Source organism: Cyberlindnera jadinii, assembly GCF_001661405.1.
Source record: "Cyberlindnera jadinii NRRL Y-1542 unplaced genomic scaffold CYBJAscaffold_1, whole genome shotgun sequence".
Lineage (NCBI taxonomy): Eukaryota > Fungi > Ascomycota > Saccharomycetes > Phaffomycetales > Wickerhamomycetaceae > Williopsis > Williopsis jadinii.
The window spans coordinates 862488-888940 of NW_017963652.1; the positions used below are offsets into that span (position 1 = coordinate 862488).

The following is a 26453-nucleotide window of genomic DNA, read 5'->3' on the forward strand; positions in this document are numbered from 1 at the left end:
TAATAATTACATCTCTCCATGGAGTTTTACTTTTTCAAAAACATATTTCTGAAATCCTCATTAGTTCTCCCCTTGGCAGTGTTTTGAACAGTCAATTCTGATTGAGTGTCATTATCATGGGTATGAAGAGCTTTCACAAAAGTGCCCATCTTTTTCCTTCTCACAGAAGATGGGATGATTGTAGTAGTAGGTTGGTTGGCAATGAGACTCGAGGACTTCTTGAGGTCAGACACTGTCCCAATTTCTACTGTGTAATTTCCAATTGTTTTCCCGTTCATCAGCAGCCCAATTTTACCAGAAGACTGTGGACTGGCAAATACAACTATTGCACCACCATGTCTTGGCTCAAGAATCACATCTTCGACATCATCGATTGATCCGAAGAAGTCTCGGAGTTGGCTTGAATTGACAGTATCTGGTAAGTTGAGGACTGCGATTGCTGAATCTGATAATGAGAGGTCCTTCAGAGCCCTTGTTGCTTTCATTTTGTTCAACAGTACTCTCTTCTTAGCAATAGAGACATGAATAGCACGGCCTTCAAACGCAACTAGGTCCAACTCCAGAGAACGAGTAGCTTCAGCTGCTGTCTTGAAAATGACAAACCCGTACCCATCATTTTTTCTCCCTTGTTTTGCTCCCTCATCCGAGAGTGGGAGATTAACATTTTCAACACTTCCATACTTTTCAAACAAAACCTTTAGTTTATGTGCCGTAACTGTTTGAAAGTTGAGCGAGCTGATATACACCTCTCTGCCTTCTTCTCGGGCACCAGATCTCTGGTGTTTCAACGAAGGGTTCGAAATCTGCACTGATAATGTAAACTCATCTAACACTTTTCCGTTGAACAACGCAACTGCAGATTGAGCATTGGATGAGTTTGTATATTCAACATAACAAAAGCGACGATCAGCATTGAACTTCAAAGAAGGGAAACGTACACTCGCGACAGGACCAACACTGCAGAAAATATCCTTTATATTCTCAGGAGTGTACGATGGTGGAAAGTTGGTGACAAAAAGTGTGTTGTTTTGGACCTTTTGAACACGTACCTCATTACCACGTATTCTTTTGTAGTCTTTCACCAAGGCCTTTTCAACATCCTGTTCCGAGGAAAATTCAACTGATGCTTCCTGGGTTTCTCCAACAACTGTTAGATTTATCTCTCTAACATCGCCATAACCATGGAAGAATTGCTTGAGTTGTCTCTCGGTGATATTTATAGGAAGATTTGAGACAGCAACAGTAAAGTGCTCACGATTTCTGACTGAGTTGGCGTATTCTTTCTTAACATGATGGGAGTCTTCTTCACTATCATCTGCTGGCCTTTTCCTTGATTCACCATCTTCGTACGGCATGGTAGACGACTCTTCCATTTCTTCAACCAGTTGGGAGCTCGATAATATTATATTGTGTTTCTTTTTAGCAATCAAGTATGTGATTTCTCTATAACCTTCACCTCTTGTCGGTGTAAGGGAAATTAGACTGATGCACTCTTCAAAAATCCTTTCCGGCCAATCAATAGTTTCAGCATGCTCTATTACATTCTTCATCTCCTTTACTAACGTTTGGTCGCTTCCCTTCATAAAGATGTAATTCAACTTCTTCAACCACAGTTCAGCTTGTTGTGGGTATCTCTTCGTTAACTGTTCGTAGACGACACCTTCAAAATCAGATGACTCTTGTCTACAAACATTAGCGATAGCATATGGTACTTGGTGGAATACACTGTCATCATATTCCCAACATTCATCCAAGACTTTGTCCAGTTGCAATTTAGTCTTCGATTTGTAAATTCTAGCGAGTTGACAACTATTCCAATTTTCAAAGTGATCTATTCCCTCAACTAGCTTGTCAAATTCACCTTGTGATATCAGGTCATTATTTAAAAGCTCACATGCAGCATAGACATCACTGCTCTTAAACTTATCATGCTGTTTCAGTAAAAAGTTCTTAATAGCAGAATCATGACCCTTTCCAAGTGAATATAACATCTGCACGCATACTTTCCAAACTGCTAAAGAGTTACTCGTGTATTTCATTCTCTGTGCAATGTTCACGGCAAATGCCTCTCGTGATCTTCTTGAAGATGAGGAAATGAATAGTGCTATTCTGTAATTCCAATCCTCTTGGGACTCACCCACTTTCTTAATTGCTTCAATTTCCAAGTCCTCTTGGAGACGGCTAACCTTTTGGTATATACCGTTCGCTTGTTTGATCATTGTAGTATAACTATCTGGAAAGTATTCGGAAAGAAATCTCGAATACATTGAGAATGTCTCTGAAATCTGGAGGTGTGGTTTTCTTATTCTTTCTTCAAACAAGGCTCCAGTCTGTTCTTTGTACAGATCGATATCAGACTTTCCCGGGTATATCTCGACAAGTTCTAGCAGTAAATTGAAAATATCTTGACTATCAAAAAAGTCGTATCTTGTCCATAAGCATTCACCACTGAATAGCAAAGATGCTTGGCTTTTTAAGGTCTCAATATCGACGTCTGGAACACAGGATGGATTTAATACCCACTTCTTTATGGTCTTCAACGTCTGAGAAACTGCCTGTAAAAGCGGCAATTCTGTAGTGAGAAGCAATGGATAAACACCTTCATCAATGCCCCGCTTGGCAGCATTGGCAAGTTCTGTTTCAAAGTTCATCTTAAAGGAATTTTGAACCAGATCGGGATGCCTTTAAGTAGTAGTTCCATTGGTAATGCTCTGTCTGTTGGATACAGAGAAGTTTATAGATAAAAAAAGTAAACATTGGTGTCCAGATGTGTCGGTGTTCGGATGTTGTGGTCGTGCGCCCACCAGGCGATGAGCTCACTCAATTTTTTCCCTTTGTTTCAGCACTTACAGAACTTCTCTGTCGAGCGATGGTTTATTATCTATTGCGTAATTCTTTAACGAAGGGCATTGTTAATTGTTGCTGGAATTGTTGCAAATGGATGGTAAAAGCTATCTGAAGCAGTATGGTTGGAAGGAAGGGGAGGCTCTTCAAAGTGGCGGTATTAAGAAACCGATTCTTGTGAAGCATAAAAACGATAAGAAGGGTATAGGTCATCAACCGAATGGTGGAGTCGATGCCTGGTGGGAGCGACTGTTTGATGGGCAGCTCAAGGCATTGGATGTGAATAACAAGGACGGTGATGTGAGTTTCAAGCAAGAAGAATACGTGGCCACAGGAGTTGCAGTGTCGGACTCACCGTTGTATAGAATGTTTGTACGGGGAGAGACGCTTGGTGGAACTGTTGGCAAGGTTGAGATTGTTGAGATTAAGAGAGATAGTAGTGGTATTGCTACGACTGACTTAACACAGCTCAAGACGAGCTTTAACAAGAGTGGTGCTAATGGATCGAGTGAAGCATCAGAATCTGATTTGAGCGAGAGCTCAAAGAAGGACAAGAAGGAAAAGACTAAGAAGAAGGGCAAGAAGGAAAAGAAGGAAAAGAAGGAAAAGAAGGAAAAGAAGGAAAAGAAGGAAAAGAAGGAAAAGAAGGAAAAGAAGGAGAAGAAGGAGAAGGAAAAGAAAGAGAAGAAGGAGAAGACTGAGAAGAAGGAAAAGAAAGACAAGAAAGAAAAGAAGAATAAATCGACAGATGCCGCTTCAAATTCTAAAAAAAGATCACGAAAGACAGATGGAGTAGAGACTGAAGCAAAGAAAGCAAAGAAAGCAAAGAAATAAGTATATATACAAGAGTAACAACTCATAGATCCTAGACCATACTATCACCGCTGCTAACCTGGTGTTCGGGTGTAGATTTCAGTGTCTGCAAGACAAGAGATGTCCGGGTGTTTTCCATCACGTAAAATCGCATTACACTTACACAGATGCCAACATCGGAAATTGGTTTGGTTGATATACAAAGTAGGTGCTGGATCACTCTTTTACTTAAGGACGATGGATTCCGAGGAGACTTCCATAGATAGAATCAAAGAAACAGGCACACAAGAATCAGATGATCCTGCTACACAATGGTCCAAGAGTCAGATGACTGTGTTAATCCTATGTTGTTTATTCTTTATCAAGGTTATATTACCGTTTATTTCATTGGTGTTGTTGTTTTCTTCGGCAATGTTGGTGATGCTGGCTGCTTCAATAGTCTTTGTCAGACTGCCAAAATATGAAGAAGCACATATAAGGACTCAGTTCCCAAGGTTTAAGTTTACTCGCACTGAACATTGGAACAAGGAGATCGAATTGATAACTGCACAAGCAGGTTTTGATGATGACTCGAGTCGTTCAAAGTTCCATCAATCCTTGGATCCCCTTGTGAACTACATCACTAAAGATTTCATCAGCTCCTGGTTCGAGTCTGTGTCCAATGATGATACATTTCCCTCTGAAGTGAGGTCCCAATTGAAATACACATTCAGTAAATTGGAAGCTCGGGCGACTAAGGTTGATTGGTCCACCTTCCTGGTCGTTATCATTACACCCCTCTTGACACGCCATTATAGCAACTATCATTGTGCAGAGGATAACGTGCTGTCTGATACGATCCAGTTAGGATCGCGTGATCTTAACATTCTCATTGCCAAAGAATACAACAACATCTCAAAATTGAGTCAGTTCATATCTTTTACTTCATTTGACAATGATCATGAAAAGAAACTGTATGCACGTGACAGGGTGATGAAGATTTCACAATATATACTGCCCTCGAGTGAGCTTGGATCAGACCCTGTTCGAGTGCTAATACGTGAAATCTTAACCAATGCTGTTTTCTGTCCTGTATTGAACATACTCTCAGATTCAGACTTCTGGAATCAAACAATTGTGAAAGTTGTATCATCCACGTTACAGGATCGAACCAAGGTACGTGAAGTACGTGATGCTATTGATAAACAGTACAACAGTCCACATACCATCAAACCGAAACAGGCATACAAAGGACCCCTATTTCAACAAAGGGTTAAACCGGATATGACCAGCTCAGAGTTTCACCGATACATGAAACTTATTGAGAAAACTGACTCACTGTCCTCTCTCCAACAACTCAAGTACTATAATGCAGTCCAGATTAGTCGTACTCACATGATTCAATCAAACTCACCAAAATTTCTCAAGTATAAAAAGAGACTGGATATTGTCAAAGTAACAGTTGACAAAATGATCGAAACTCTTGATGCTTGCTCGAAGGATGGTGATACTCGGAAATCAACATTACAACAGTATGATCTGGACTCCTTTATCAGTAAACTCTCGCTGTTCCAGATACTTAGTAATCCAACCTCACTATCGTTCTTTATGGAGTTTATCGAGCAGCGGTCGAGGTCAGTGTTATTACAATACTGGATTGCCGTTAATAGTATTAGGGACCCCTTGGAAGATCCAAGGAATGCTGATTATGAAGAAGAATTATCCTCATCTGTTGACATGTGCGGCGAGGAAGATATCAAAACTATCTTTACAAGGTTTTTCTCTGACAAGTTATTAAGAATCAAGCCTGATATCTTCAACGAAGTTGAAGCTTTTGTTAATGGGAATGAAAGAAGTCTCGAGACTTACGTCAAAGTTCGGAAGATTATCCTTATGCTTCAGTTAGAAGTCTTTCACAGAATGGAGGAACGAGACCTTCCAGACTTTAAGGGATCAGAGCTCTTTTTGAAATTACTTACCAACGAAAGCTTCGAACAGAGCTTAGTGAACGAGGTTGATGCACCACATGATGACATTACTGAGCACGATATTTTGGTACCGAATTCCGATGAAGATGAAAGATCTCTATTGGAATTGGAGAATGCATTGACAGACATTTTGAGCAAGCCTGGCGAAGGATCAATATTCTCAAGCTCTTCCAACGATGATTCAAGAAACCAACAGGATCTCAAATCGGATCTGTTTGGTGATCAAAGTAATGGGTTTCTATCCGAAAAGCCTCTGTTCAATGACGAAGACGATGTTGACTCAACAGCTGACCTTGAATCGCAGACCGACTTGAGGGTTGATCCCCAGTTCTTCTCTGTATCGCATGATGCTCTCAATCTGAAGGAAGAGATATCGAGGCTCGAAACTGAAATTGAAAAGCTGAGGCAACAGAGTGAAATGCTTGATCCATTAATCTTGAAGTCCGAGTTGACTAACAATGCCAATGAGCTCAGAATTTTAAGGAAGTCAAAGATGAGTTTTGATCAGGAGATTGATTCCAAAGAATTGATGAAGCAACAACTCATTGTACAGGAAAATGAAAACAGTCTTTACGGTAGAACTAAAGTTCGCATCAAATCATGGGTAAAGTCGCATGACAATGGTCGTGATTACGTTCTCTATATCATTGAAGTAGAGAGAGATCATACATTGGAGGGAAAGCCAGCAACATCGTGGATGATTGCCAGAAGGTTCAACCAATTTTACCAAATGAATGAAGCTCTAAAACGAGAATATCCAGAAATTGAAGCTATAACATTTCCTAAGAAGAAGATAGTTCTGAAATTTCAACAGAGATCTGTGCTTGAAGAAAGAAAGAAACAGCTGGAGGAGTATATTACACGGCTATTAGAGAACCCAAAGGTTTGTCAAAATAAGGAATTCAGAAAGTTTTTAACCAATGACGACTACAACCTTTCAAATGAGATGGATTCTGGCATCTCAACTCCTGCTAAGGCCGTGGTTGATGCTGCAAATACAAGGTCGTCCAGTTTCACAAACATCGCTGCAGAGGCATCCTTCATCAATGATACAGAACAGACTGACGATCTAAGAAGAGAACTGGAAACCTTTGAGTCTGACCGTACTCGAGGAAAATCATTTTTGAAACCCATTGTTGAACTGTTCATTGCGTTATTTCCCATGAACAGCACAAACTCATGGCTTCGAGGACGTGCAATAATTGTCATCCTACAAAAGCTTTTGGGCAACACAATAGAGAAGTATATCAAGGATCAAATAGTAGCATTGACAAGTGAAGAAAAATTGATAGAACTGAGCTCTTTGCTCACAGATACCCTTTGGCCCTCTGGCGAGTTCATGAAAAGCGGCGAAGTCCGCACAACGATTGACAAACACCGTACTAAGAGAGAGGCCAAACATTTATTGGAAACATTGACTGTTGACACTTTATCAACATTTGTGGGCCAAAGCAGCTCCAAAACTGCTGCTGGAAGAATCTACGGAATGTTGCAGAACGATCTCTTGAACCTTTCACTTACGTACGATATTCTGGATAAGACCTTTGAGGCATTGTTCCCTGAGCTCAACCTCACTGAGACTTGAGTATTGAATAATCTACTGCAAGTGAACTAACAAAAAGACATCAATGGAAGAAATAAAAAGACATGTTTAATTTAATTGAAATAAGCAACGTAGTGTCCGGTAGTATAAAACAGAATAAAAGGATTATTACTGAAACAAGATCATAATAATTGTACAGGTCATATCGTTTCAAGGTAATTGTATGGTGCCAATCCGACAGCACCGTTTGCGATACGTTCACACTCCCACCAGCCGTCTTCTTGCATATGAAGAACAGACAATACATCACCTTCCTTGAAAGTTAGCTCACCATCAATCGTTGCTGAGAAGTCGAACAATGCTTTTGCATGTTTCAGAACTCTCTTGCCGTTCCTTGTAACCATTGGTAAGCCATTGTTGCTCAACTTAGCTGGAATATTAATGCTAGATCTACTTTGAGACCTTATACCAGAATGGAAGGATGACCGTTTTGCGTTTCTTTTCTGAGCTTCTTGTTGTTGGTATTGTTCAAGGTCTTCAATCATAGATTTTGGTCTCGTGAGTATCCTTGTTGTTCCCGTCGTTGTCTGACTGGATCCTGATGATCTGAAATCTGGGACTTCACTCATTCTAGAGCGTCTCTGACTTGGATCTGTGTCGTTCAACATCTCCTTGAGCCTGTGCATATCACCATTACCACCATGCTTGAGGTCCTCTAAAGTTGCACGTAACGGGTCTTCGTTGCTTGGAGCCATGATGACATCAGTATCCTTTCTTTCGTTTTCTAGGATAAAGGATCGTCTGTTGCTGCTCTTTCTACTCCAAGCCTCAGAATTATCAGCGTTTCTTGAACGACGACGCAATGGTGAGTTCCAAGTCTTGGAAATTCTTGTTTCTGAACCAATACTACCAGCAAAACTGGAAACAGACGTTGGATTGGAGTATCCGGTATCGTTCCTGTGGAGCGACTGACCCATAGAAGATGGGTTAGAGGCTGCAGATGATGGATTCGAGATAGAGGTTTGTCCATCTTCAGATGGTGGTGGTCTTCTTGTCAGTGGACGGGACTTCATTGTTGAGTGTTCGTAGATCTGCAGCTCATCGAGATCAATAGGCTGATCTTGAGTACCAGCTTGTCTTGGATCAAACTTGGATATTAGTGGAGGAGCAGTTTGAGGCTGTAGAAGGGTTTTATCAGAACTGGACCTTGTCTCAGAGGACAATGTGTTTACAACCCTTGGTCTGAACTGACCATCTGATTCACCATTGAGGTAGTCCACAAATGGTTCCGTCGTATAGATCTCTCTCCCTGTGCCAAACTTTTGAACAAAGAGATCGATCTCCTGTTGTGCGTTGCACTGCTCCAGGCTCTTTCTAACTGTTTCACAAGCGGCATCATCATTAACACAAGAAGAGGATACACTGTTAGTGTATTCCCAGATGTTTGCGAGAAGAAAGTCAATACGTGAAACCTCCATCTCCTGAAGTTTTGCACTCGAGAGCCTCCACTCATCAATCCAAGTGGCTTGTAGCTCTTGTAACTTCTTTACTGATATTTGGTACTCCTGTCTAACCTCAGACACCAACTCCTGTTGCAGATGGATCTTTTGTCTGTTTTTGTCTTGTTCCCTTCCCAGTAAGAGTGACTCCTGTGCAATAAGTGTATTGAGCTTTGTAGTCTCTGCTTGGTATCTCTCTTTCAATCTCAACACAGTACTGTTCATAGCCTGCTTACTCTTTCTTATCTTTTCTACAGAGTGCTCAACGGGTTGACGATTGGCGACAAAAGTCGAAGAGAAGGACGACAAAGTCTTGAGCGAATCGTTTTGAAGTTTCTTAGCCTGGTTAGAATGTGACTTGGCCATCTGCTCTGTCTCACCACGCAGTGTCTCGAAGGCCTCTCTAAGATTGCCGGTTTCGTACGTCCCTATGCTTCTTCTCGATATGGCTTCCAGACGACGAGAGTACTCCTCTTCCAGCGCAATACGCTCCTTGTAAAATCTCATCAGCTCCTCGCACGACTGTGCACCCTGGTGGAGCCTGTTTATAACAACTTCGGATCCTCTTTCATCCCGGCCCTGTCACTACGGTTAGTACTCCTCCGCTTAGCGTGAAGCATCTATCACTTACCCAAAAGTCTGTGCTGAATAAAGCCATCTCGGTTGAATGTACACTTGTCTTATGTTGTCTGATATATCCTGTGGTTCAACTTGCAGAATGTAGACAGTTCCTGGAAAAATAGAAGACAACAAGAAGATGGGAAAAGACTACCAGAGCGTTAGGGTCTGTTGATATTGTTTTCAGCCAAACAATTTGCTGCGGAAAGAGAAAAAGTGCTGGTTCCTGTGTCTGCGTGTGCGGAAGATGTTGTTTACGTTTAACCCAAAAGGGAAATTACTCACAGCACGGCTGCATCGAAGCCACACGCGCGCGGAGGACTTCCGAGGCTTGTGACCTCGGAATATGAAGGTGAGGTGTCTGGATGTTGTGAGATAAAGCGGTGAGTCCACAGTTCCTTGCCAACATCACCGTAGTTATACGCAACGGAAGGAGGACAACACACACAACGCTAAGGTATACACAAGCACCAAATCCATTGTTTCCTTTATCGTCAGCAGCGATGTCGTGGTTCAGCTCATCTACTAGTATCGATGCCGAGGTGGAAAGGGCGACCGATGAGTCCATTCCGTTTGGTGAGACTGACCTCGCCGCCTCTTTGGAGGTGGCGGACTTGATTCGCTCAAAGAAGGTGGCTCCTAAGGACGCCATGAGGTCGTTGAAGAAGAGATTGACTGCTACAAAGAACCCCAATACACAGCTATCAACACTGCACCTGATTGATACGTGCGTAAAGAACGGTGGTGCGCACTTTATCCAGGAGATGGCTTCAAGGGAGTTCATGGACTCCCTAGTGAGTCTCGTCCATGAAGATAAGACGAATGAAAGTGTGCGTGATCTGGCACTGGAATTGATTCAAAGCTGGGCCACTGCATTTAAAGATAACTCCTCGTTGAAATACGTGGGCACAACTTACAGACATTTGCAGGATGACGGTTACAGCTTCCCGTCTAATACCACGCAGCTATCATCTACGCTATTCGACTCCAGTGCACCACCAGAGTGGGAAGACTCGGATGCTTGTATGATCTGCTCAACGCCGTTTACAATGATCAACAGAAAGCATCACTGTAGAAATTGTGGCGGTGTTTATTGTCAGTCTCACTCCTCGAAGAGTATGTCGCTTCCTCATTTGGGTATAACTGAACCTGTGAGGGTATGTGACAGCTGCTATGATGAAATTCGTTACAAGAAGAAAAGCAGTAAGAAACATCGTCGTTCTAAACACGATAAGGATGTGTCCCGTGCAAGAGCTCAGTATGATAGTGACGATGATGATGATCTAAAACGTGCATTGGAGTTGAGTTTGAAAGAATCTCAAGGCTATGTTGCACCGCCTGAGCCAGTCAAACAAGTTGCAGTTGAAGATGAGGACGATGCTGAGATGAAGGCTGCTATTGCGGCAAGTTTGCGAGAATTTGAGCAAGAAAAACATAGAACAGAACAGCAACAACAATCTCAGCCAGCTACAAACGTTGAAAGTCCATATTCTAATCTGATTCCTCAAGCTGGTACTCCATATCAAACTCAGCAGCTTCCAGAGTCCTCTCAAATTCAACAGCAGTATTCACAGGTGCAATATCCGGCACAATTCCCCAACGTCCTACCAAACTACATTACGCAACAAGATGAATCCAGCATTGAACAGTTTGCAAGCAAAGTTGAGGAATTCAAAGTCAACCCTCAGTATGGCTATGATAATCCAGAGCTGGTTGAACACTATAGACAGGCCATTCCACTTGTACCAAAACTTGCAACGGATCTCAATGATTCGTTGTCTAAGCATGATCAACTTGTATCCATGAATCAAAAGATTGATACTATCATGAAGATGTACAATACCCTGCTAGATCGCAGAATTGAAAGGGAGACTTTACAAAGACAGCAATATTCTTCTGTACCTTCATATCCACCCCAGAGTTATACTTACCACCAACATCAGCAACCGGTACAACACTCACCACAGCAGCAGTATTCTCAACCATATGAAAACTCACCACAGCTTTATCAGACCACCTCTAGCATTCCGCAGCCAACTTATCAACCTCAAGTGCAGCCTCATTCTCAACCAACTGAATCACCTTACCCAACTAACTCTTATCCTGAACCAGAGGATCAGGACAGCACACAACAGCAACATGAGCATCAACAACAACAGGTGCCACAAGAAACTCCTTCGTATCCACCTTCTGCTGCTGATGCTGGTGAAGAGTTCAGTGCTCCTCCATCTGTGATCTCGCCACAGAATACAACTCAACAAAATGCCTATCCACTTGAACCACTTCAACAACAACAACAACAACAACAGACCCCTGTTGCGTCTCCAAGTCAACCACAACACACTCAACAACAATCCCCGGAGGTTCCACGGGCAAAGATCACGGACTTCTCATTCCCCAATGTTCCTGTCAATAGACCACCACCAGTGGTTTCAACTCACGAACAAGCTAACATTGAAGTTCCACAACCTAAGGAGGAAGCCCTTATTGACCTCTAATCTATAACCAGATGTATGCTATAACAATTCATCATTCGTATATATACATATACGTACTTATATCAAGGATGATTCCATGTGTTTTACTTATTTTGATCACTGATTAAACTTATGTACATGATGCGGAATATCCCACGTTGTGCTTTTACAAATCTTGCAGTTCCTCCAATTGCTTGATCACCTTCACCTCGTGTTCTCTCACCTTCTTGCCCAAGAAAGCCTTCATCTCGTCTGTGATGAGAGCCCTTGGTTGTTGTTTCTTTGCCTCTCTCTCGGCCAAGTAAGCCTTCTTTGTCTCTGTAAGTGGCATCTCAGGAGGCGTGAGTCTCTTAACCTCCGTCTTCGTAAGTTTACCACGTCTCCACTTGGAGTGCTTCTTTCTAATACTATCAAGTGCGTCCGAGGGGATGTCGTCCTTAATGACACTCTCGACAAAGTACGTTCTCTCTCTAACAGTGTTCACCTCAGTTGACAGAGGACCATCCTCCTTTGGGGTCGGTCTTGGCCATGGAATCACAAGATCATCATCGCCGTAAACCATTCTATAAGGCATCTCCTTCTTGTAGTCCTCGTCGTAGTACGTTCCCTTGAACTCAACGTTCTCCACGGCGACCGTCTTAGTCTCGTGCGTCACGTCGTCTTCGATCTGTGTGATAAGCTTGATTTGATCCTCCGTCACTGGCTTAGGGAACGTGACAACGTGGGATCTCTGGCCTTCAGTCCAGAACTGCTTAGGCACAACAACGGTCGTGGAAGGTCCATTTTCATCGAGAATATAGCCACCGTGCTCGACATGACGAGAGATCTTACACACGTTACCGGTCTTCGCACCCTTGACGATCAGCACACGGTCACCAACCAGGTACTTCAGCTTCTTGGGGTCCTCTGGGACGGCGCCATCGGCGTGGAGGTCAACTTCCAACTGTGGACGTATAAATGGCGGCTGGGTCTCTCTCTGGAGCTTCTCAAAGTAAGGCAGCCTATGCTTTGGAATGCGCTTCAAGTCCAAACGGAAACGTTCACCTGCTTTAGTGAGATATGACATTGTTTACCGCCTCTTGTCTCTTGCTCAGCTCAGTCCGTCAACGATGAAGAGCCCAAATGTCCTCTTTGTCCGTTTTGTGTCCATTTGAAAAATTAGACTTTTTTCCTTTTTCTTCGAGCGCTTAACCACCCAATTCCGACCTTTGAAGGTAGGGGAAAGGCAAATCTGATCAGTTCCGACTTCCGTTGTTGTTGTGCTCTGGAAACCCGGTACGCGCAGCATTTGGTATGTCTTCCCACGGTGGACGCTCTGTCTGTGTATGCTGGTGTGCTGATGTGTACGGATGGGGAATAAGTCGTAGGCGGTTGAGCACTGTTCTTCGTCACCAATTACCAGTACAAAGGAGTGGCGAATCTGGTTCGAGGATACTTTCAGACTGTTGTTTTTGCTTAGACTAAAGAGATTAGACTGATCTCTCAATTTTGTCCGTGTGTTTCAGTTGTGGTTTCTGGGGCTGGTGCCGAGTTCAGAGCTCGTCGATTGGCAAGAGTAGCATACACTGCTGAGAGAAGAGGGGGTGCGTGAGAGTGTTTGCGGAGAGGTAATACATATACAGCTATACAAGGATAGAGGAGAGTTGGTTTCGTCTACTGCGTGCCAGTGTGCGTCTCCTTTAGATGATGAATGGAAGAGCTATGCATAATGAGAAGGCCCAAATAGCCGAGTCCTACAACAAGCTGTACACGAAGTTCTGCTGTGATGATATTCAAGAAGTCGGGAACTATACCATCATCAAGTTGATTGGTTCCGGTGCGTTCGGGAAGGTGTACCTTGCGATGCACAAGCTGACACATACAAAAGTTGTGCTGAAGACTGGTTCCAAACATGATCCCAACCTGGTGCGAGAGGTTTTCTACCATCGTCAGTTCAAACACCCTCATATTACAAGGCTTTATGAGTTGGTGATATGTGAAGGGAGGGTATGGCTGGTGCTGGAGTACTGTCCTGGTAAGGAATTGCTGGATTATCTACTGGCATCAGGTAGAGTCTCGGTGGATGAAACGAGAAAGCTGTTTGCACAAATAGTCGGTGCTGTTTACTATGCTCATTCGTTACATTGTATTCACAGGGACTTGAAATTGGAGAATATTCTACTGGATAAGAAGAGAAATGCAAAGCTAAGTGACTTTGGATTTACACGAGAGTGCGAGGCGAGAAACATGCTGGAGACAATATGTGGAACCACCGTTTATATGGCGCCTGAACTCATTGAGAAGAAGAAATATGACGGCTTCAAGATTGACATCTGGTCACTGGGTGTCATCCTATATACCTTACTATACGGTGGAATGCCCTTTGATGAAGATAATGAGATGAAAACTCAGATATCAATAGTTCAAGAAGAACCAAAGTTTAAGATTGATATTCCACAGGATGCAATTCAACTGATGAGAAAGATGTTGAGCAAAGATCCATCAAAACGGCCAACAGCAAAGGAGATTCTATTGGACAAGTTCCTTGATTTCGAAGGACAAAATCAGCTTGAAATCTCAGATACGCTGGTGAAGAATGCATATGATCAGAGATACTTCTCCTCAAAGACCGAGAAGAACCTCTTGAAGAAGTTAAAATCGTTAGGAGTTGATACACATGCGATGAAGAAAAGTGTCATCAACAAACAATGCGACTCTTTGTCAGGGCTATACGAATTGCTTCTCGAGAAAGAGAAGAAAAAAGAATCTAAAAAGTACAAGGCCAGAAGTCGTTCAGTGCTGAGAATTACAGCTTCAAGCACTACGAGAAGAGTCAGCCAACTGATGGATCCAATATCAACGCCACAGCTTTCAAGAATGGTCTCTCTCAGATCACAATTTTCTCAAAAGGATACACAATCACTGATGAATGGGTCAGAGACTTCACCTGAAAAGAAGAAGACCACTTTCTTACAGAAGATGTCCAAATTGTTAAAGATCAACAAAAAGGATGACTCCAACACACATCCAATTGGACATTCAAGAATGAACAGCATAGCAACGTCGAATATTACGCATACAGACCAACAGAAACAAAGCCCAGATCAAAATGAAAATAGGAATAACAACCAGAAAGATGGAAGAAAACAGAGCATAGTCATAAAAGAACCAAGCGTCTCTACGAGACTACCGAGTGGAAATGCTCAAAGAACAAGACCTGCATCTGTTCTCTCTCAACAGTCTGCAATGTCGAGCTTCACTGCAATGTCCGACCTATCAACCACGTCGTTAACAACAGACAATGATACTCCAACGGTTCAAAGGCCCAGCTTCATCAGAAAATCAAGCACGGAGAACTCTATAAAACAGACACGCCGCTCGTTGAGCATCATATCTTCAAACTCTTCGGCTTCTGAAAAGAGTTCTGCTCTGAACTCTTTATACGATACCTCTCATGGACCAGACATTCGGGTTGTCCAGTTCTCTAGAGGTCGTCGTTTTAATGACTCCATCTTTCCCAGATCAGCAGCACGTCGTGGCAGAAGCCCACTAGGCAAAACCTCTGTTATGGGGATTCCACCATCCTCTTCAAAGTTCAAGAGGTCCAAGGCATCGGTCATTGAAGAGGACGAAGAAGGAGATAGCGTTGAAGATTTAGAACAAAATATAGCTTCATTGGACATCGCTGCAAAGAGCTCAGATTTTGAAGACGATTCGTTCGGTCAGGATAGCCAGATCAACGGTCGTGGTCGAACGATGTGAAATGGCTTTAACAGAAAGGTTCTACATTCCAAACTGCGTTATTTTATAAGAAAACCATAAATTTATAAAAAGTCATAACTGATACTCACGTACGTGTCCCGAATATATAACTAGATTTCATCTTTGGATGAAATGCTTTACTCCATCCATTATCAACTGTGCGACAGTTTCTATCTGAAGTTGTGCATCCTGTCCAAAGAATAAGGCATCACGAATTGAAGGGAACGTCCACCAAAGATCATCATCTTCTGGGTTGAACATCTGCGGGGAGAAGAGATAATTCTTATACCACCATCTACTTGGTAATCCTTCACGTCCAATAAAAAACTTTTCTAGCCCACTCAACTTGTTATTCCAGTTCCAACGATGAACAGTAAGTAACGAAGGTTCCAGACCACCATCTTCATCAACAATCTCCTTCCAGGCACGTTCCCAATTGGCCATCTCACGTCCTATTTGCCCTAGATTGCTGATGGCGGTTTTCATATTGTTAAACTCGTAATTAACTGCAGGTTGAGTCTTCTTAGCGTAGTCCTCCAGATGAGCCAATGCTTCTTTCAGTTCCTTTTCATAATCGTTCATATCGAAAGGTATCAGTGGATCATCAACTAGATGGAGGACAATCTTAAGAACAAACTCTAGCAAATCACGATGTTTTTCAAACTGCGGATCAATCTGTAGACTCTTGAAGTTTTCGAATGTATCGTCGCACGAATACTGTGGATATTTCTTTCCCTTGTAACCAACTGTCATTGAGGGAACACCTTTACCAATAAAAGGTAGGGCGTTGGAATACTTATCCCATTTCTTGAACTGCAGGTTATATTCATCTTTATAGAGGTTCAGTGTACTTTCTAGAAGAGGGGATGATGTAACTTCAAGATCGTCACCTGCAATTGCTTCGCTAAGGTCCAAGTAAAACATACTCTGGCTTGTGGTACTGTGCAAGACAGCACCATCAAAGTTTGTTTGTGAGCCACCTAATGAGATGAATCTGATTGTTCGCAAAGGTTTCCAGTTGAACTTGGTCCTCAGTTTGTACAGCACGTTGATAAGTTCAAGAAGGATAACGGTTCCGGTATTCGGGTTAACAGCACCTGTACATGGTGCATCTCTTGCAGCACCAATCACAAGAACTTTATCCTTTTGTTCCTTCCCGATAATTTCACCGTTGACATTCCAAGAGAGGTGATCCTGCTTGGTTACTATTTGGTTCTTGAAAGTTGCCCTTAATGTCTTATCACCAGAGTTAAAATCAAACTTCACACCATTTGATAATTTATCCCAGATCTTCTTTGCCTGGTTCCACGTTAGCACTGCGCTAGGTATCTTGGGTATTCTTGAGTCTGGGAAATCAGCATGTGGTGTTTCATCTGTGTACCAACCTTCCATATGTGGATCACCAGGGTAAAACTGTGGTATGCCTACTCCTCTTCTCTCTGCTGAATCTGGGAATGCGTCAGACTCGGATGTGAACAGCACAGCTGCACATCCTTTATTCTCTGCTATGAGCATCTTCTCACTCTCTGATATGCGACCATATTTCATTAAGCAAATAGCACCTTGGTAGTCCACCTTGGATTCGTCTAGCTTGGCAAAGTCAGAGACAGTACCGTGATTCATATAGACGATACCATTCTCAACCTCGCCGTCTTTGGAAAGGAAGTTGAACTGGTGTGTCAGGTCCCACTCTTCCTGGTCAAATTTCAGTGTTATAGATTCTGGGAAAACAGAAAGCGTCTTCATCTCCTCCAGCCCATCAAACACCAGCTCCTTCTGATCAAAGTACTTCTCGATATATTTGGCAAGGACTAGATCACCGGCTGTTCCCGAGATGTGTTCCAATGAGCTCAGGTATTCCAAATGCTCCTCCATAGCACCCAAATCAACAATGCTTTTGGCAAAATCGAGCAGCAGAGACCTATCGCTAAACGAGCCACCTTGTTTCGAGTTATCCTCGGGCATGAACCCACTCGTCGCAACGAAGAACACCACGATCGCCACCGCGATAACGTACACAAACCTCTTGACGATCAGTGGGTTTCCCAAGCGTGCTAACTGCATCTCCCATATCCGTTGACAATGGGAGTAGCCTTCAGCCAAAGGGTCCAGAACGTTGGTGCGCACGGCACGCACTTTTGATCTGAACGAGCTTCTCCACCGTTGAGACAGCGACAGCATCGCTGGCCCTGGATCTTCCATCTCCATTATCTCGAACTCCCTCACCAGGGAGTCCTGTGAGTTCCTCTGTGATGACGATGGCGTTCCGTCATCACATTGTGCCTCGATGTCCTCGTAAACAGGCGGGTCGCGTGGTAGCTCACCTTCACCAGGCGGAATGTCTGTAGACACTTCTTGATACCTCATCCTCAGTTCTCAGTGCCTAGTGTACACAATCCAAAGAGGCCAAACCACTTCACTCCGCAACTATTCCGAAGTTTTAAGGGAACCGTGGGCGCTCTTTGGCTGTTTGTAGATTGTGTTCCGGTGCGCTTTTTCCTAGTTTCCCACCTCTGCGTCCCGCCCCGTTCTGTGTAAATTTGGCTCCCGCGCTGGGGCGTAGGGGGAGGCTTTTCTGGCTTCAGCAGGGCTGTTGGGCTGGAGCGAGCGAGCGCGCGCGGGCGGCTGCCCAGTTCAGCTGGGCGTCTCTTGTTCAGCAGCGTGAAGCCAGAGCTCGAACCGTTGATGGAACCGTTGGCTGAACCGTTGGCTGAACTATTGGCTCGAGCCACTGGCTGAACAGAACACAATGCCTTATAACATTGCGTAAGTGACCTGTTGGCTTGCTAGCACCGATCTGAACCTCTGTGATACTAACATGGGTTGTTTGTTGTTTTGAAGTATGGTTTGTGACTTCTTCTACCCACAGCCAGGTGGTGTGGAGTTCCACATATACCATCTGGCACAACAGCTCATCGCCCGGGGACACAGTGTTATCATCATAACACACTCGTACCGAGACCGTCGAGGAATACGGTACCTGACCAATGGACTGAAAGTGTACTACATGCCGTTCTTCGCCTTCTACAGAAACGCATCGCTGCCGACGATATTCAGTGCGTTCCCGTTGTTGAGAAACGTCTACATCAGGGAAGGGATCCAGGTGGTACATGGCCACGCCTCGATGAGTCCATTGACACATGAGGGTATAATGCATGCCCATACCATGGGATTGAAGACGGTGATGACTGAGCATTCCTTGTTTGGATTCGCTGACGTTGGCAGTATCATGGGGAATAAGTCCTTGGGCTATACGTCTGTCTTCACAAACCATCTGATATGTGTCTCCCATACTTGTAAAGAGAACGTTGTTCTGCGAGGGAAGATAAACCCTTCAAAGGTCAGTGTCATACCAAATGCAGTGATATCAGAGGATTTCAAGCCTGCAGAGGTTAAAAAGAACGATGGAACGATCACCATTGTGGTGATATCTCGTCTTTTCCCCAATAAGGGTGCTGATCTACTGGCTGCCTTGATACCGAAAGTTTGTAAACAGCACGAGAAGGTCCGCTTCATCATCGCTGGTGATGGGCCTAAATTCGTCGAAATCCAACAGACAATCGAGACTTATAGACTACAGGACCGTGTTGAACTGATTGGTGGGGTGAAACATGAAGAAGTTAGAAATCTAATGGTAAAGGGTGATATCTATCTACATGCATCTTTAACAGAGGCCTTCGGCACAGTGCTTGTAGAGGCAGCAAGCTGTGGGCTGTTGGTGGTCACCACAAGAGTTGGTGGAGTTCCAGAAGTTCTACCCCCACAGATGACTATCTATGCTAACCCATCAGTGGATTCATTGGTCAAATCCGCGTCAAAGGCTATACGTCTCATTGAGGCTGGTAAAGTTGATACTTCTAAATTCCATCTACAAGTTAAAAACATGTATTCATGGGAGGATGTTGCGAGAAGAACAGAAATTGTCTACGACTCGATTCCAGATGATCACAAGCAGGAAACCATTGATGAAATTAAAGAGTTGTACAGAATGGGCGCTTGGGCTGGCAAACTTTTCATCCTATGTTTCATAATCGATATATTTCTATATCAATTCTTGGAAGTTCTTTTCCCAAGGAGCAAGATTGAAAAGGTGGCTAAATGGCCAAAGTCAAGGCCTGCAAGAATTCACAACAATCCTTGAATCCAGCACGTGTTTAGTGTTGTAACGATAGCTTACGTGTAACTGATTCCCTTAATGACTTCCCAATATCGCGTAGCTCATCTACCTCCTCGCGGTGGAAAGGCTCATAAGAAGGTAATGGTATTGAAAGCCAGTCGTATTTGGTGGTTTCCAATGCCACCGATGTAAAATGACGCACAGTGTTCCTCAAAGTGTGAATTTCAGAGACCAAGTCCATATGCTCAACAAACTTCTTCTGTTCTGTGATCGTTTCAAACTGAGCGTTAAATAGCAGATTATTATTCCTTGACTTTTGAACTTCTTTTGTGAGTTGTTTGTTCTCCATAAGAAGCTCTTCCAGTTGAGCACTGACTGTTGCATTTGTTTCAGAAAGAATCATGCATTCATTTCTGTATTTTTTCATCTGTTTCTCTGTTTCCTTGTTTGACTCTACCCTCATCTGCAAAACTTCAATCTTGGCCTCATACTCTTCAATTTTTTGCTCTTTCTCAGAAAGATTTGATTTCAGTGCCATAACATCCGATGATAAGAGGTTTTCGTCCTTCTTTTCAGAGAGTTCATTCATTTCCACAGAGTGTGATTCCCATTTAATCGATCCTGGAAGTTGCGAAAGTGTATGAAGTAAAGTCTTTGACTCTCTTAGTAGATTTTCTGGTCTCAAAGAAAAAACTGCCAACCCAGAAATAATATTTTCAAGAAATGAAATCACATCAGTTGTGATTGATTTGATGGTGCACTTTGTGATCTCGTGGTTGTTCAGTGTTTCTCTTTCAAGCTCCTTGAGTATTTCATTATTCCGAGATATTCTATCTGATGATGACCGAAATAATTCGGTAAGTTCTTGTGAATTCTCTTCGATTCCTTTATTCTTTAACAACTCCACAACAGTCAAAATGCAGTCACAGGCACAAATCTGGGATTCTAGTTCGTACTGTAACGTGAAGTTGTTTTCAAAAGTTATTCCAACAAGGAGTTCTTCCTGTATTAATTCATGTTCTGTAGCACTGAAGTTCGGAATGTTGCCATATTCTTGATCTTTGATATGCTGAACACAATCTGATAGTACCATTTGGACTGAAGTTAAAGCCAATGGTCTTCTAGTTGACGAACTTTCATATAGTCTGCCAATATACCTTAAAGTTGTTCCAAAAAGTCTCAATCTCAACCTGAACAGTTCTCCAAGAAGGTTAACTTGGACATCATCTCCGGCATCGATATAACTTCCGAGGTTCTCAGCTAAGCTTTGAAACTTTTCCATTTCTAACCTGGATCTCACATGATCAACATTCACAGATGATCTCTTCAAAACTTCCTTCACCAAATCTTCTCGTTCGTTTACCTCTCTTTGGAGCACCATATGGTCAATATCTAGGGAAATTTTGTGTTGTTTCAACCTGTTCAATTTTAGCTCTAAATCATCCAGGAGTCTTTTATCAATCTCATTAACGCTAGGATATTTGCTCTGTTCTGTCAATTGGATCAGTTGCAACTTATCAGCCTTCAACTCAGTTATGAGTAGTTGTTTCTCGTCGATTATCCTCTCCAAAGAATCCACTTGGGATTGAAGTTCACGTTCCGTGTCGATATGGAGTGCCTCTATATCTTCTTGTTCAAGTCTCGCTTTCTCTAACTGGCTAACTTTCTCTTGTAACTCCCTAACTGCAAGTTTATTACTGTCCTCAACAGCATCTTCACGTGACTTGAGTTCAATCAAAGCTGTTTCTAACTGTTGTTCTAGCTCCTCTGTTCTGTCACGTAACGTTAGCAATGCCTTTTCAAGCATTGTGTTCCTTTCGGCAAGATCAATGGGTTGTGGTGAAACATCCTGTAAAAGTTTAATCTCCTCTCTTAGTTGTTCAACTTCAACCTGTAACTTCTGATTCTTCTCGGTAAGGTCCTCGATATCCTGCTTTAAAAGTTCATTCTGCTCAGTAAGAGTTTCCTTGTCAATGGAAAGAATCTCAAAGCCTTCATCTGCCGCAGTCACCTGACCTTGTAGAAGATCATTCTTCTCCTTTGCGTCTCCAAGTTTTATCTTCAACGATGTTATCTCCAAATGCATTCTTTCCAGCTTACCTTCCAGTCGTTGAACGATAGTTTTCAACTTGACATTTTCTATAACTGAGCTGTTGCTGGAATGTTCACTTGACTCAAGTGGAGCGGCAGATCTATCACTATTCCTTGAAAGCATAGACTCCCTGACAAATATCCCGTGGTCTTTTTCACATGTGAAATAACGATCCCCTTTGACACTGCCATCATTCTTACCGTTGCGAGTAGTCAACTCAACTCCGACCCAAAGACCAGGCGCAAAGCGTGTCTCACCAACAAACCTCACTACACCTTCAAGGTCCTTGAACGTGACTCGTTCACCAATCTCAATCATAAGAAGACGCAGACTCGGAAGAAGCACATTGTCTTTCTTGTTTGTTTACTTTTTAGAGGATTTCGTGATGGTCTTTTTTGGTTCCTCTGTCTTGGTGTAGGGATTAATCATGGCATAAATATTTGGCATAGTGTAATGAACCAAATTGCAACGTTACATAGTATTTTAAGTGGTATAATACTATTAAAAAGTTATACATTCCTACTCCACAGATTTTGAAAAGACACTGCAAAGTGTATGAATTTTACCGGAGTACCGGTTGACGAATTCGAAGTCTAATCTGTTGTTCTCTAGATCTTCGGGACTCTTTCTGTATATCACCTGGCCCTCTTTTGTCCTTCTGTCGCAAGTTTTGGCCCTTTGTTTGTTTCGAAAGACGTAGAACTATCTCGCTGTAAAGCAACAAAGGAAACCTGCGACGATGACTCCAGCAAATTATATGCTATTTCTATGATACAATGGATTATCATCAATTATTTAAATGTTGGGGAAATCATCCCTGTGGCTTATTCAATCGTATTTACAAGTATATAGAACTAACTACACCAGGGCTGACAGATTGGGAGTTATCTGGGCACCAGGGGATATATTATGGCCATCGATTGGTAATAGGGACGAGTAAAGTTAAGATCATGTATGGGGACCACACAGCCACTTGCAAACCTGTTCTTCACCATAATGGCACTCGGTGAGTAAAGCATTGCACTGTAGAGCTGAACTGAACAAGTACACATTTGTCTAGCTTTTTTCGTAAACCATCCAGGCGTAATCATGGTAACGCCACATGTGAAATTGTATTGAATCATCAATAGGTTTGTGTCAACGTTGGAGAAGCCCCATTGACGAAGATTCTACGTCATATCATTACCAACGGTACTGTTCAGAAGATTTCCGCGCAGTGTAACAATGTGAATGTTTAACTTGCCTTGGTTTGTGAAGGAATAAAACACTTCTTCCCAGTTTATTAGTAGTCTACTAATCCGTTCTTCCCTTGAAGGATCATCTCGTAGAGTCTGTTAACTACGAGCTTTTACTCATGATCTTTGAGCCATTCGTTATTTCTGATCCAGACCTTTTCCTGGACTGCACTCACAGGCATCATGAAGAAACTCATGACGCCAACAGAAGAATTTAATATCTCCTTCGTAAGAGATCTCTATTGTTGATCATGTCGTAACTAGGAAGTTTAAATTGTTATCGGCGTTAGATCAAGACACCACCAAAGATACCTGTAGATGGATCCGCGACATATGAGAGAGATAGTCTAGGTGGTAATGCCTTAGAGATATATCAATAAGAGGACCAGAAGCATGAATCACAGAAAATCACATCTTGGTGACCCCTAATGAGAGCCCCTATAAGATGGACACCAGCTCTAATTGTAAGACAAGATTGACAGATTGTGATAATACTTGGGGATCAACTGAAATTGAACTTAAGCAAGACGGCAGACACAACCCATGCTACCCACCTAGTTATAACCATTTGGCCTGATCCCAAGATCATCCAGAATATCGCCACCTAGAGCTTGGCTAACATTCACCCCGTCAAAGTCAAGAACAGCGAGCATGATAAAGGTCCACAATTCGATCAAAACCAGGAGTGTAAGTTACAGTTACATCATAACTACTCCTCGTCCTTTTGAATTGTGTGTGGCTTTAGTTCAGATATATGAATTCTCACTACTATAAAACCACTTCTTGATCAAGTTCAAACGAGCTGATCTGATCACTTCTAAGCATAGTAAGTCTCGATAGCAGCTGATTAACGAACTCGGCGCATCATACATAATTGATGTTTTCGGACTCCGGTTCAAACTCTCAGTTATCATGGGCAAACAGATTAAACACTCAACATATCGACGGTTATTATATGATTGTGTTATAGACCCTCCTTCGGTCTCACATGTGATGCGGATTCCGTTGCTCACGTCGGAATTCAAAAAGGAAAATTATAAGTCCGACAGGCAAATTTGATCAGTTTGACTACGAGTCAAAGTTCAATGCTCCACTGCGATGTTGGAAGTCCGATAATCTTGGATCTTCCTTCGGTGTACCCCATTTCTTGCTGATCCTTGAATGGTCCCACCCCGTAGCTCGGAGTGCACATCACACAGGCAGAGATTTTCATATTTAACCGTGGTACTTTGCTATTGCATGTGTGTTCGTAAATGCGGAGAAAGACCAGTTGCTAACTTCCAATGAAAAAACACACAGGTAAAAAATCTGAGGAACGAACACACCTGAAGTCAGATTTGGCCTTCTTTAGGGTCTTTGAAACAGAGTTTACACAGCTGTTCCATCTATTTGCTGGCATGAAACTCCTAAAGTGTGTTGAGCCATCCATGTGGAGTAAATGCAGATGAGTGATCCCCTAGGGAGAAAGCTCGCAGACACAAGCACTCTTTAGAAGCCCTTTAAGCTAATCATAACGCCGAAAGGTCGGAACACTTTTGATTGGTCGCTACGTGCAGCACAAGACTGGAAACCGGTTACCACAAGCGTCCGTCAGGAGTCCATGGTGCATAGTACACATCCTTTTCCATAGAATACGTCATCATCTAGCAGTTTTTTTTTTTTTTCATTTCTTATACGTCCCGGTTCTGTTTGACCTTCTTGTAATTGTGTGGCAGCACGAGAATGTTCGAACCTCTAATTGGTGACTGCATACAAGTCCAAATATAGTTTACGATTCGCTTGCTGTAAGCTGTGCGATAAGTTTTCGCATGGGAAATACCAACGAAACACACGCCCACCGCCCCGATGGAGCCTCCGGGGATCCTACTAAATATCATGCACTCTCTTCGAAAGCAGAATAACACATGTCGTTTAGTAGAAACTGGAGTAAGAAATTTGCCACTCCACACTGGGGATTCTTAGTGCATTTGGCCTTTCACTCAACACAGCTTGCCATCCATGACAGTATTTCGCCCACATCGTAACGTCACAGAGTTTTTGGTCCCTTCTAACGGTGTGGAAAAATTAGAAGCAAAAATACAGGTTTTTTTAGGTGGTCACGGCTGAAGAATTGTGCGTGTTTGAGGCGTCGTATGAATACTGAGTTAGTTCAGTATTGCTACACAATACAGCGCCAACTGCACAAGTTGTTGATTGGTTGTAACGCCGATGTAGTATCACATAGGTTTGGCGTGACATGATGGATTCCCAAAATCCATGCCGTGTAGATAGGGTTCAGCTGCCTGGAGGTCTAAATTATTCGTGAGTTTTTCCTTGAAGATCATGGGGCAAAGCGGCAACCACCGGCCCCTCATTCGCTACAATTTACAATCGCGCCATATCCACTTCCATCATTTATCGCATTGTTGTGCCCCTCCATGGGTGACAACGTTTACTGTTCAAGACAGCATCCATCCAGCTTTGCTGTTGATTTAGTACAATATGCGTTTTTGCCTGCAATCTGAGCACACTTGTAGGCTGAAAGGCACTACACCAGGACCCACCGGGGAAAAGAGAGTTGCCCTGGCAACCTTCACTTCAAATGTTAAAACTCCTTGCTCCATGTCGTTTCGGTTCGGAACAGGCTGTCTGTTGCTGCTTTGAAGGTTACCACTTCTATCAGATGGATCACTTGGAATGACTCAGGGAGTCACAGCCAATATTCCCGACCCACTTATCTTTGCCCTAAATGCCGTCCCAGTCTCGACGTGCTGTGCGTATCATCATGTACCTATGCGTAAAACTTGGCTCGGCAGCCCTGGGGGAAATCTCTCCCCCGGACTCCTCGAATAGACGTCAAGCTCTTTTTTTCTTTTGCCCACTGGTTTCGCCTCGCGAGCTGCGAAAGACCGAGCGAAAGAGGAAGCCAAACCGCTGAAAGCACTGCAGAGGCAAATCGGGAGCCGGAAAAACGGTGCAATTTTCAATGCTTCAAAGTTTCCAACGGTCTGGGGATAAATTAGTCAAACAGGGAGAAAACGAATACAGGAGAATAATTCTGTTTCACCTGTTGAACGTAGTTCGAACTCAGCAATCCCAGAGCACTGGGTCTACCAAAAGCAATCCATTTATAATCCCTCTAGCATGATTACACGTAGTAATCATGTGTGTAAAAAGTGCAGAATGGGCGTAGCCTTGCTGAAACGTAATTTGCACCTACTAAGCACTCCATGTTTTTATTGAGAAAACCTGTCAGATTTTCCACCGGCGACTGAGGCTCAAAGCCAAATGTTTTAGCCTTTTCCATCCAAGCAGCTGTTGCTCAGACCGGGAATTTTGCCCAAAGTACGGACGCATAAGGAAGGAAAAAAAAAATTTGACCGGAGGCGCTTCTCTTCAACAAATTAAGAAAAGCTGGTCATCAATTCACAAGTCTCTTTTATACACATAGGGGGGATTTTTTGCACTATATCCCAAACACTTGTTAATATCCCAAAAACTTACCCACACACACACCTTTTTTCAAAC

General features: G+C 43.0%; 10 protein-coding genes across 10 annotated transcripts; 5 read left to right on the forward strand and 5 right to left on the reverse strand.

The window, feature by feature from the left end:
- Positions 1-26: 26 nt before the first annotated feature.
- On the reverse strand, positions 27-1355 carry PRP24 (U6 snRNP complex subunit PRP24; the record flags this gene model as incomplete). Its single annotated transcript, XM_020212354.1, has 1 exon — positions 27-1355. The coding sequence occupies one exon, from the start codon at positions 1353-1355 to the stop codon at positions 27-29; it is 1329 nt and encodes a 442-aa protein (XP_020073140.1).
- A 1582-nt stretch (positions 1356-2937) lies between these two features.
- TMA23 (Tma23p) lies at positions 2938-3246 on the forward strand (the record flags this gene model as incomplete). The annotated part of the gene is made up of 1 exon (XM_020212313.1): positions 2938-3246. A coding segment is annotated over one exon (309 nt), but the record flags the coding sequence as incomplete, so codon positions are not given.
- Positions 3247-3848: 602 nt separating this feature from the next.
- On the forward strand, positions 3849-7308 carry MDM1 (Mdm1p). The gene has a single exon (XM_020214042.1). The coding sequence runs from the start codon at positions 3895-3897 to the stop codon at positions 7207-7209; it is 3315 nt and encodes a 1104-aa protein (XP_020073142.1). The 5' UTR covers positions 3849-3894; the 3' UTR covers positions 7210-7308.
- A 59-nt stretch (positions 7309-7367) lies between these two features.
- HOF1 (formin-binding protein HOF1) lies at positions 7368-9245 on the reverse strand (the record flags this gene model as incomplete). Its single annotated transcript, XM_020212374.1, has 2 exons — positions 7368-7941; positions 8317-9245. Coding segments are annotated over 2 exons (1503 nt in total), but the record flags the coding sequence as incomplete, so codon positions are not given.
- A 474-nt stretch (positions 9246-9719) lies between these two features.
- Positions 9720-11879, forward strand: VPS27 (ESCRT-0 subunit protein VPS27). The gene has a single exon (XM_020214043.1). It carries the CDS (start codon positions 9788-9790, stop codon positions 11780-11782), a length of 1995 nt encoding a protein of 664 aa, XP_020073144.1. The 5' UTR covers positions 9720-9787; the 3' UTR covers positions 11783-11879.
- Positions 11880-11927: 48 nt separating this feature from the next.
- On the reverse strand, positions 11928-12827 carry MRPL40 (mitochondrial 54S ribosomal protein uL24m MRPL40; the record flags this gene model as incomplete). The annotated part of the gene is made up of 1 exon (XM_020212403.1): positions 11928-12827. One exon carries the CDS (start codon positions 12825-12827, stop codon positions 11928-11930), a length of 900 nt encoding a protein of 299 aa, XP_020073145.1.
- A 310-nt stretch (positions 12828-13137) lies between these two features.
- Positions 13138-15607, forward strand: CYBJADRAFT_165437 (non-specific serine/threonine protein kinase). Its single transcript, XM_020214044.1, has one exon. The coding sequence runs from the start codon at positions 13448-13450 to the stop codon at positions 15500-15502; it is 2055 nt and encodes a 684-aa protein (XP_020073146.1). The 5' UTR covers positions 13138-13447; the 3' UTR covers positions 15503-15607.
- On the reverse strand, positions 15538-17970 carry CYBJADRAFT_165438 (Zn-dependent exopeptidase). Its single transcript, XM_020214045.1, has one exon. It carries the CDS (start codon positions 17867-17869, stop codon positions 15620-15622), a length of 2250 nt encoding a protein of 749 aa, XP_020073147.1. The 5' UTR covers positions 17870-17970; the 3' UTR covers positions 15538-15619.
- A 570-nt stretch (positions 17971-18540) lies between these two features.
- On the forward strand, positions 18541-19750 carry SPT14 (phosphatidylinositol N-acetylglucosaminyltransferase SPT14). The gene has a single exon (XM_020214046.1). The coding sequence runs from the start codon at positions 18669-18671 to the stop codon at positions 19641-19643; it is 975 nt and encodes a 324-aa protein (XP_020073148.1). The 5' UTR covers positions 18541-18668; the 3' UTR covers positions 19644-19750.
- Positions 19676-22029, reverse strand: NIP100 (Nip100p; the record flags this gene model as incomplete). Its single annotated transcript, XM_020216128.1, has 2 exons — positions 19676-19693; positions 19729-22029. 2 exons carry the CDS (start codon positions 22027-22029, stop codon positions 19676-19678), a joined length of 2319 nt encoding a protein of 772 aa, XP_020073149.1.
- Between the last annotated feature and the right edge of the window lie 4424 nt (positions 22030-26453).

What these genes read in the sequence shown, in the direction of transcription:
- MDM1 (XM_020214042.1), top strand. Translation starts at nt 3,895, where the DNA reads ATGGATTCCGAGGAGACTTCCATAGATAGAATCAAAGAAACAGGCACA.
- VPS27 (XM_020214043.1), top strand. Translation starts at nt 9,788, where the DNA reads ATGTCGTGGTTCAGCTCATCTACTAGTATCGATGCCGAGGTGGAAAGG.
- CYBJADRAFT_165437 (XM_020214044.1), top strand. Translation starts at nt 13,448, where the DNA reads ATGAATGGAAGAGCTATGCATAATGAGAAGGCCCAAATAGCCGAGTCC.
- CYBJADRAFT_165438 (XM_020214045.1), bottom strand. Translation starts at nt 17,869, where the DNA reads ATGAGGTATCAAGAAGTGTCTACAGACATTCCGCCTGGTGAAGGTGAG.
- SPT14 (XM_020214046.1), top strand. Translation starts at nt 18,669, where the DNA reads ATGGGATTGAAGACGGTGATGACTGAGCATTCCTTGTTTGGATTCGCT.